Raw genomic sequence first — 11,370 nt, forward strand, 5'->3', positions numbered from 1 at the left:
ATGTGCAGAGTGAAACTGGAAATGGAACTTGGTTATACATGAAACAGTTACATTCAGAGCTGGGATGAATGGGTGCAACTTCTTGCATGTAATTGCAGTGCGACTACCCTTGCGGTGCAATTAGACGAGATCTAAATTTGGTTCAAATGTTTTAAGTGGTGCCAGGACCTAACTTCCAAAAAAAAAAAAAAGAACTCAATTTTGAACATGCCTAAATCAGCCAATTGTGTTTGCATGGACTGGAGTCGTACATTTAAGAAAAGTGTTTAGCTCTCTGAGATACTTATGCATTCATAATTTGACAAGTGTATTTATACTTAAAATAAGCCTTGGTATATTGCAAAGTGTACTATTGATTGAAGTGTATTGATTCTTAAATGGCCTTCAGATTAACTTGTTTGTCTAGAGTCTCAGAAAGCAAGGAAGAAGACAGTAATGTTGCTGCTTCACTTTACAAAATACCAGGCCAAGAAATATATGCATTAAAAGTCCATTAATTCCTTTTTCATTCTTGCACTTTCTTCATTTATAGTTTGAAAGGATATTCTTTAGAAATTAGACGATAAAAACAAAGCTAATAAAGTAAGATAAAAAGGTTATGAGTGAATGTACTAGTCAAAGCTTCCTCTTCCTTTGTCTAAAATGTACATTTTTTTTTTTTTTTTTTAAAGCCCCCGGATGAGAATATCCTATATAGTGTTTTCCACAAAATCAGAGGTCATTCTGCCACTAACTGGAGACAGGTCAGTGCATTATTTCTTTTCTTTAAAGTTCTTCCTAAATCAGAGGAAAATGGTTAATGGTTTTAAGTGGTAGCTACTATAGAAACTTAAGGTTTTTAAGGAATCTATATGAGAGCTATTTTTGTGAACTTCCTCATGAGCAGTCCAGTAAGAAGGTGTAAGAGTGAGATGTCAAGTGATCTGTGTTTTTGATCTCAAGTATGCCACTGTCTTGCTGTGTGATCATAGGTGGGTTACTTCACTTCCTTCTACCTCATTTTCCTCATTTGTACAATGGTGATAATGATGCTTGCTCTTTTTTTTATATAAAACAAAATTCATACATGGGGAAAAGTCCAATAAAAATGCTAAATTCAAGACAAATTGTTTGACCCTAAATTAATACTTTCAGTCATTTTATAGGGACAAGCTAAGTGAAACCAAATTTTTTTTTATTAACATTCAGCAAACAGTATTATTATTTCAAAATCTTGAGAAGGTAAACTCAGGGGGAACTGAAAGATTTGGAGCTTGGCACCTCCATGATTTAAGCAGAAGCCTGATTGGCCTTTGACTTGCTGTTCATGGTCTCTGGTTTGAGAGAATTCCTTGTCGCATCTCTTGTCCGTTTGATTTGGGTAGTAACAATAGCAGCAGAGAAGCCAGCTTGCTCTGTCTTCAGAGACTGGAGAAAAAAGAAATGATTGCTGACTGTGGTGAGCCCGGGCAGAGAAGGGAACAGGAAAGAGAAGAGGCAAAAGTCATCTTTATCAGTGTAGACTGTTATGAAGTAGAAAAAGTCGCATCAGAATGATGAGGAAATCTTGCATTATACTGTTACTTCCTGCAGAGAGAAATTGCACTGCTTTCAGTGGTGAGGACTCTTTTTTCCTGTTCTGTCAAACAAATGATGTACTGAACACTGTTTTGGTCATGTCAGAACAACATGAAAACCCTCAGAAAAATAGCTAAGTTGCTTCATAACATCCTGACAGGTAGATTACTTCAAATCATAAAAAAACATTCTCAGTTTCTGAGAAATTTGTGAAGTAACTGTGGGGTGACCGAAGTGAGGCACTCCTGTCTTTCTGCATTACTGGAAAGTGAGTATACTGTTTAACATGAAGGCTTACTTTATCCTAATGGGTTTATTATTTTTATTAAAAAATAATGGCAAGTACAGGAACTTGGAAAATACATACTTAAAGTTAAATGTCTGTGTGCCTGTTTTGGAAGGTGTCCTGACTTTCAGAACTCTAATCACTATGCAGTTCTCACTGAATTAAAGGTTTGATCTGCTCTGTGAACAAATGCAGAGGTGGGTAAAGTTATAAACTATAACTCCAAGTGACCTTTGAGAATGTGGCATAAGATGCTTCAAGCCCATTCTAGCGTCTATTAAAGTCTTTCTCATGATTTTGTTGGGCTTTCAGTGTCTTCAGTGGCCTGTTTCTTATTGGACACCAAGGGTCACAATTTGTAAAGTTCACTCTATTTGGATAGCTGGAATATTGGCACCACAGCCATGAGTCTGTGTACTACTTTTAAATCAAATCCTATCTCTTCATGAAAACCTGTTCACAAAACAGGAGGGACACATGTATTGTTGAGTTCCTTTCTGTTTCATTTTTGTCACAAAATGTTTCCTGATGCAGTAGTGAATGCAATAGTGGAAAGGAAATTACCCTTTTTGTGATTCACTGGGGATTGCTAAAGAGGATGAAGAAGGTGGATAGTAGTAACAGTAACCATATATACATGACTAAGTATAGATAGTTGTGGCTAAGATGCTTTGTACACGCATGCTTTGAACAACCATGATTCTAAATATTTATTAAAGGGGCTCACAGCTATGAGCTGTTTAGGATTTGCAACTTTTGCAAGTTCCAGTAGAAAAGGTTACTCAGCCCATGCTACAGGAAGGGTTTTAATGAAAACAGCACCATTTTATGATGTGATCTCATTGATTTGGTTGAGTTTGTTTGATTACTTGCTTATTCACAAATCTTAGGAAATGGCAATTAGTTTGTGCCCATTAATTCAAGTTAGTCAGGTTTTGCTATGTTTGGAAAGGTTGGCATTCTTACTGCTTGTATGATAGAGTTCATACTGTCTTTTTCAGCATATCACAGCTATATTGACACATGTGAACACATTCTAGAGCTAAATACCTAACCTTAAAGTGATGGTACCATAGAGCTTTTTTACATGTGCTTTTGACATGGCACCCATGTGTCATGTGTATCAGCAGTGCAGCGCATCTCTGTTCTGAGAAAATGGCAGTGGTGTGCTTTGAACTAAAAAAGGTTTTGTGTGCTTTAGTTCAAAGCACACCGCTGCCATTTTCTCAGCATGGATGTGTGCTGTGTCTTTGATACACGTGACACGCAAAGCTGCCAGAGCGCATCAATTTATGTGCTCCACCAGCCTCGATTAATTGAGTATTCTCTGACACACTGGATTTCCAGTGCATTGGAGCAGCCTCTCCACCACAGGTGTGTAAGTGCCCTTAATGCACAGTATAACTTTTCTCAAAAAGAGTGGGCTGCTTGTGCACCTAGTAAAAATGATTTCTCTGTAGTTCTAGAATTTGATTGGCAAATTTGGGGTGATCTGATAAGTGAGTTTTTTTGGTCAGGATTTCAGGCTCAATCATGATCTCAGTTTGAAGAAAAAGTTTTATTAAAACATAATAGCAAGTATAAGTACTTGAAAAAGTACTTGGTGTTGCCTGGAAAAGGTGTGTTTTTGCTGACCATGTAACATTTAAGATTTATTGTGTACTTCTTTGGCTGGTTACATGCTGGCAAATAGGTGGGTTTTTTGTGTCCTTGCTTCTGCCAAATTTGACTTGTTACCCATGGCTATAAAAGTGTAACGTCTAATCCTGCTGACATCAAACAGACTTCCTATCAGAAGTTAATGAGTGTTTTGTTTGAGAGTGGACTCCAGGATCAGGGTCATGGTCATTGCATGTTCTTTTATCTATTATAGTATACATTTTCTTGTAGCTGTCTAGTCTAAAATAGGTCACTTTTAATATTCATGTTTTATACATGCATACCATAAATACCTAAAGGGTGTAAATATCTGAAGGGTGTATAAATATATAAAGGGTGCTTTTAAAGAGGATGCTGATAGATCCTGTGGCACTGAAGATGGGACAAGGATTAATGGTCTTAAGCTGCAACAAGGGATATTTAAGTTATCTGTTAAGAAGAGTTTGTTCACTATGAGGGTGGTTAAACATTGGAAATGGCTACCTAGAGAGCTTGTGGAGTCTTCATTTTTGAAAGTTTTTAAGAGCAAGGTAGACAAACATTTGGATTAGATGGTTTGTTATCACTTCACCTAAAACTTACCAATTAAGGAGATCTAGTATGGATATGAATTTGTCCTCTCTGCTAGCGGAAAGAAGTATGAAAAATTACATGTTGAAAGAGAGTTCCCTGTTTAGGAGGTACTGTACATGTGCCTAACTAATATTAAGTAATGTGTGAAGTTGGATTAAAAAAAAATCCCCCCCTTTTAATCAAATGGCACAATTATATTTTTCCCACCAACTATGCATGGACCTCTTAATACATTTCTTGGATGATAGCAATATTATCATCTAAAAATCCCTCATATAGAGACACATTCTTCCCACATCAATAAGCCAAGGTCATTGGCAATCAGAATCTACTTCCAGAGGCCTGTTCCTGGCCTTGCTGTACTCAAAACTATACTGAGAAATGATGCCAAGATTTCAGTAGATACTGAGTGAGTGGAAAGTAAGTGCAAAATTGTAACTTGGTCCAAAGAACTGTGAATGCCAGTACTAAAAGTTTCACAGCTTTTTATGAAAATTTGGATGCACAAGTTAGACCCATTCTCTGTCTAGCTGAACTTCTGTGTCTTAATGTTTTTGCGACAGTTGCAGCCAACCCTAACCTCAGCTGCACTGATTTATGAGGATAAATATTTTTTCACTAGAAGGAACTGGTGTTCAACAGTTACTTCACTTCATTTTTTCAAATATACTCTCATTCAGAATCAGGTGGATTTTCTTCCCTCATCTCAGTGCGTCTGACATACAGTTTTTCCCCATTTTAATGCAAAAGAAATTCCTCTCTCTGTGCCGTTTGCTCTTTGGAATATCAGGCAGCGATGTAGAGAAACTTGTACCAAATCCATTCAGTTTTTAATCCTCCAAGACTATTTTCTTGAAGATTATGCCTTTTTCTCTTCATTCACAATACACCTACCATGAAGGATATATACACATACATGCAACAGTGCTCAGGATTTCAGGAAAGCAGGGCCTTGGGAAAATTGAAATGACCTATGCTTATATGCCTTTAATTACAGGCATTAAATACAGAAATGACTGATATAGTTTCTTTTCATATTAGTACAGATCTTTCCATTGTCTTGAGTAGCTGTTAGATGGGGTTGCATCCCAAAAGAGAAGGCTGCCTACAGCTTTTTTAAAATAAATTACCCCATTGCTATCATGCTAACAACTTTAGGAGTTGTCAGATCACGTGCCTACCGACACTGCTTTTAGCTCCATGTCAATTAACCTTCTTTTAAGGGGATTTAAAAGTGCCCCAATATTGCAAACAGCATTGGTGGCCTATGTGAGGGCATTTAAGCTTGCTGAGAGCATTTAAACTGAACAGACAGAGTTAACACTGGGAAAATTTGTATATCCATCTCTGACCAGGCTTATGGTGATAAATGGCATTCATATACTAGTTCAGTACATGAACATATTAAAAATTGCGTAGCTGTTCTAGGTGTCATAGCTATGCTGTCATAGCTGACTAAGAAAAGGGGGAAATCCTGATTCCTGTGTATGCTCAGCCAATACCTGATGCTGAAACATTATAATTTATTTTAGCTGAGGTCCTTCTTTGTCATCACAGCCTGCATTACTTTCTGATACTGTTTTGTTGTATAGTTTGGCCTTAATTCTGACTTTATTTTTACACCATGCAACTCCAAAGAGGGTAGGGGAGGTACATGGGGATAATGCACAGTTTGTTCCACGTAGGAAACCTTATTTGTCTGCAGTTCCACTTGCTTTCCATAGTACTTGAACCAGTAATAACCCCTTTCTCTAAGAGTAACCCCTTTGAAATAAGTGGATATACTTCTGAAGTAGGTACTACATTCATTGTGAATGGATAAGACATATAAGGGCCCAGAGAGGACAAAAAATGGGGTAAAATCTTGGTCTTATGAAATATTTTAATGTCAGACTCTTTTTGACTTCAGTAAGGATGGTATTTCACCTATAGTCTTTGGTCTAATCTCATGGATAAACAAGGTTAGAAGAGTGAAGCAGGACTTGTTAGTTTGGTTCTATTTACCTGCCTCTGCTTGTGGAAGAATATCTGGAATATTTATGAAACTAAAAAGGAAGAACAGACAGGGTAGCTATTATAGATAAAATGTGCCTTTTCTAAAAGACAGAGGTGTGATGTAGCACATATGTTGAATTGAGAAGAGATATTATATTTGTAATCATTCAGCCCAAACACAGGTTCCCCCCCCCCCCAACTTAAATCACAAGCAAAACCTATAGAGTTCCAGGATTTATTATTATAGTGATTATTTATTTATACTGTAGTAGTACATAAGCATGCCACCCAGAGGTTGCGGCCCCATTATGTACAGGTCAAATGCATCAAAAAGCAGTCCTGCTCTAAAGAGTTTACAGTCTTGTGACTATATACACTCCTCCGAACTTGGGAGATTAGCAGAGCCGTGGATAGTTGGGAGGGGTTCTGAGAGGACTAGCCTATGGCTGCTGGCGTGCTGAAAGATAGATGGTGACCCATCCCTGCTATTGCAGAAAGTACAGTTTTGGTTGCCAAAGATTTCACCAGGAGCCATTGCAGAGAACCGGTGCCAGAGATTTCTATGGGGCCTGGTCATGAGACATTCTGGATAAATAGAACTGAACTGATAGTACAAGAGCTATTTTTTGCAAAATGAAATCTGTTTTGTAAAACTGGGACTTCAGTTGCTGTTTGTTTCTTGGCAGCAGAACATTAATGCCTGTGGACATGCTGCCACTCATTTCTGGCAAGCACTAAGTATGTGGTTTATAATCTGCATTCATACATAATCAGTTTCAAGTTGTTTCTATAGATGCTGAATGTAAAATATTTGGATCAAACAGATTGTATTATCTTACGTAACTTGTTGTTTACCATTTATTTAACAAAGAAATTCTTCCTTTGCAATTCTAACTGTCAGCATGGATATCCATTGCTTATTGCAAATTGAAAATTACATCTATGTATTGCATTCATGGAATAACACATCCAAACGCAGAGAAACCTAATCAGTAGAACAAATGACTTGTGGGTGGTATTCAGGCAAAGGGGCATATGCATTCTTTCTTTCTTTGTTAGCCCCAAGAAAGGGTGTGATGTAATCTGAAAATACTTTTTTATTTGTACCTTCACAGACTTTCCTTGTCACGTGTATATGCTATATATTCTGGGCCAAATTTTATCTTCTTACTCGGTTTGAATGAATGTGCTTTAGCAGAGGCTAAATACAAAGTAAATGCTAAGAACCTCAGGATTTGTCCCTCTTTAATATTATTTTATATTTTGGTATTACAGATTGCTGTGACAATACTTCTCTTACCCCTGTCTCTTTCCCTCTTATCGTAACAACTGAGTGTCTCATAATTATTCATAGATTTATCTTATAGCACTTCTGTAAAATAGAGAAATGGTTTAAAAATAAGCCATTTCACAGAGGTAAAATGACCTGCCAAAAGTCTCTCACAAAGTCTGTGGGAGAGCCAAAAAAACTGATCTCAGATCTCTTATATCCCAGTTCATTTCCTTAACTACAAAGCCGTCTTGCACCTTCTGAAAAAAATCAACTTTTAATTTTTTCTGAAAGCAAGACTTAAACATTGTAACATCCTCTTAATGACTTCCAGCTTCTGTCTCAGTTAATTACTTATAAAAGTAAATAATTCAGTGACTCTTCTTATAGAGATTATATGTGGTTTCAATGGATCAGTTTTTTTTCAATTTAGGTATTCTTGGAAGCTGAGTTACCTTAAAGCAAGCAAGTTAACTTAAAAAAAAATTATGACGTAACTTCCAAGGGACTGTGTTGGTACGTGGCCATTTGCTTGCGATAGAAGTTCCATCTGAAACATTTTGTTTGGATTTGACCCCTTCTAAGTCGTCATCAGTGCATATTGTGTTACTTAGGAATGACTGTTGTTATATACCTACAGTACAGCTTGCACTGGTTTTAAATTGATCTATATGCAGAGTGTACATGAATGAAAATGATTTATTTTTTCATGTTTTAATTTCATGGTCATGAGAGAACCATTTAATGACAAAAACAGCAAAACATTTCATTATTGGAGTGATTTTTTTTTTTTAAGTTTAGTTTATTATTGAAACATACTTTTATCTTGTTTTCTGACTGTCCCCAGAAACAAAATCACAGAAGGCCTTGAGGCTTTAAGTAAGGTGAAGCCAGCGGGTGATACATACATACATGAAGGATTAAAAGAAGTAAGTTTTAATGCTCTCAATACAGTTGCAGTAAAGGTCTTGTGGCCATACAGCCTCATTGAAAGAAAAACAAGGCAAAATGCTTTAAATACAGTTTAATTGCATTTTGTGTAACTAGTTTTCACATCCAACAGATCTAAATTGAGTGATTTTTTTTTTCACTCAGGCAAAGATTGCCTAGGTATGAAAAAGTCACATGTAGGAGATCAGCAATCCCATGTGATGTGCTTTATGGAGATTCTTTTCTATTATTTCTGTGGACTCATGCATGGACCTCTTGCTTTTCCACATGGAAGGAGTAATAAATGCAGCAGAACAATTAACTAAGTATGTATGTACATAATATTTTGTAGTGTTGTTGTTAGTACTACAAAATATTAGTAGAGCATCATAAATCTATATGTTGGCTTACAAGCACAAAAACAGCTTGCAGGCCAAAGTTTTCAGAAATGGTGAATGATTTTGTTTACCTTAATTTTGGGTGTCCAGAAGCAGTATCACTAATTCTTGCTATTTTAGTATGACTTTAATAATATTTGATATTTTACTTAAAGCCTAACACTAGGGAATAAGTGAAAATCTTAGCTTCCTTTAAATAAAACAGAAACAAAAACATGGATTTCTGGTTCTCATGCTTGTGGAGAAAAGTTTGAAGATGTGATCAGAGTATAAACCTACAAGTTGATGAACTAGAAGGCAAATAAAAAGAATAACTAGTTACTTGTATTATTTCCGCTCACGATTTTGTAAGTCAAACTCATCTTTTGGGAACTGACTAACGAGTTTTGATGGTTTGGGGGTGCCAGTGCTGACGTTGAGGCCTCTTTAAAGGGCATGATTTTCAGAAAAAGTACACAGTGGCTGCACATATGCAATACTGCAATAAACTCTGGCGCGGTATTGCTCCTGGGCACTGTGTTTACATGTGTGCCTGGGAGTGCAGCATGTGCTGGGTTGGAGCAGCCCTGGCTGGCAGGGGCTCCTGGAGGGGGTGGTCAGCCTGCCAGCCAGGGGCTGCTCTGACCTGGCTCAATGTGTTGCGGAGGGACTGGCTGGGGCATGAGTGCACTTCAGTGTGAGGCTAGCCGGCAGACTTGTGCCCTAGCCAGACCTGTGAGTGTCTACACGTGTTGCTGTGTGCTGAATAGCTCTGCCTTAGGATAGTACTTGTGTTTTATAAGTACTAACCTACAGCACAGTTAATTAGTTTACTGTGGCCTACTAGGGCCACATATGTAGATGGTGAAACTTTACTGTGGAGCTAAAACATCTCATGTAGACAAGGTCTGAATTACACTTTGACTCTTGAGGGGCGGTGCTCTGGAAAAAAAATAAAAATTGGGATGCCCATTATGATGCCCGAATAAAATTGTAGACCCTCCAGGTTATGATTTTTAAATCTTATGGGGGGGGCTCAGCCCCCCCGCAACTCCCTCGTAATTCACACCCTGCATGTAGATGCTCCCAGTATCTGTCTTCAGAATACTGTGCCCCTGTAAAGGTGTCTGTGTTTGGAGAATTCAAAATGTTGGCCATACTCCTTAGCCTAAATTAGGGGTGGCTAACCTGTAGCACATGTGCTACAAGTGGCACATAAGGAAGAAAGCAGAGCAGCGGATTGGCAGGGCAAAGGGATTGGAGTGGTACTTGGAGAGAGAGCAGGGCTATTTTGTGGCATGTCTACCATAAAGTTTGGCCTCCAGTGGCCTATATTCATTACAATCTAGTGCCCTGATTTAACTCCCATTAAAGCTAATGAAAGGATTCCTTATTAGTAATGAGAGGGTAGCTGTGGTGAGGCCATTGCTTGAAGAAGTAAGTTTTAGAGAGGGATTTGATTATTTTGTGCTTTTTGGATTATGTGAGACTTCTGAATTTATATATCAGAAACATCTTGTTGATAGATTCAGAAATGATTGTAACTTGGATCTTTATTCTTCATTTTCAGGCTAATATCAAAATTGAACAAATGGGGGGCTCAAAATCCGCTAGTACAATAATTGCACTGACAGATGGTAAATTGGAAGGTCAGATCCCCTTGTATGCAGAAAAAGAGGTGAGTTTGAAACAGAAGCTGCTTGTTACAATCAGCTCAGGTTTTTTGTGTATTCATGTGCATATTATGAATAATATATTATCTTCTCCATTCTTTTTTGGGACAGGCAAATAAGGCCAGAAACTTGGGAGCTAGAGTTTACTGTGTTGGAGTCCTTGATTTTAGACAAGATCAGGTAATTGCACTGTTGTCTTTATTACTTACCAGAGCCTTATTACAACTTTTTATAAGGCTGCTGTCATTTGTATTTAATTTATTTTTGGGACTGTGCAACATTTCTAGAATAGGAAGCAAATACTCATACATATATACATACATAGAAATGATGACTGGGTGTCACTTTTTTATTATGGGAAAAGATCTATCAGAAATTAATTTCACTTATTGGTAGCTGCCTCACCCTGAGGATATAGGTAAAGTTTCTATTAAAATGTTAACCAGCTTAGACCACAGCTTGCAGTAGTCGTTATAGATAATCTTTGAATTGAGAAGGGACAATAGTCTTTGTAATAGAAAACAAAAGAAGGACTATTGTCTGCCATCAACTGAAAGTTAATCTTTAGGTGCTGTGCTCATGTAAGCTGTGTTCTAATCATTAACAAAATTAGTACCAGGGATTATATGCAAATGAAGTAGGAGAGTTGTTCTTTAAATGGGAAAGTGTACATAAAGGAGCTTATAGTAAGGATTTGGAGAAAGACTTCTTTAATGAAATATGAAGCAGACAGGAAAACTAAGGGCAAGGGTGTTGCAGGATTCTAGAGTTTTATTATTTTGCTAACTGTTTCTTTTTAAGACAGAATTTTGATACTAAGGCTGACAGGCAGCACATAACAAGTTTGGTGTGCCAAATTATTTGTGTTTCTTTTTCCCTGAAGCTTGAAAAAATTGCTGATACAAAAGATCAGGTCTTCCCTGTGACCGGAGGATTCCAAGCACTGAAAGGAATAATTAATTCTGTGAGTATACAGTAATGAGCTGAGAGCCTCCTAAGCCACTTCCAACCCCCCTCCCAAAAAAGGAGTGTGTGTTTTTTTGTGTTTGG

The 11,370-nt window shown here is 37.4% G+C and overlaps 1 protein-coding gene across 2 annotated transcripts in view; it reads left to right on the forward strand.

Annotated features, from left to right (window-relative positions):
• Window positions 1–11,370, forward strand: part of ANTXR2 (anthrax toxin receptor 2) — a 237,466-nt gene that overhangs the window by 8,434 nt on the left and 217,662 nt on the right. For both annotated transcript variants that reach the window (XM_019516734.1, XM_019516735.1), the window contains exons 2-6: window positions 672–743; window positions 8,188–8,269; window positions 10,218–10,325; window positions 10,432–10,500; window positions 11,204–11,284. In XM_019516734.1, coding sequence (XP_019372279.1) covers window positions 679–743; window positions 8,188–8,269; window positions 10,218–10,325; window positions 10,432–10,500; window positions 11,204–11,284 — 405 coding nt within the window. In that variant the 5' untranslated portion in view covers window positions 672–678. The remainder of the gene's footprint in view (window positions 1–671; window positions 744–8,187; window positions 8,270–10,217; window positions 10,326–10,431; window positions 10,501–11,203; window positions 11,285–11,370) is intronic.

The sequence above is a fragment of the Gavialis gangeticus genome, unplaced genomic scaffold (assembly GCF_001723915.1).
Source record: "Gavialis gangeticus isolate Ggan-Ray unplaced genomic scaffold, GavGan_comp1, whole genome shotgun sequence".
NCBI lineage: Eukaryota > Metazoa > Chordata > Crocodylia > Gavialidae > Gavialis > Gavialis gangeticus.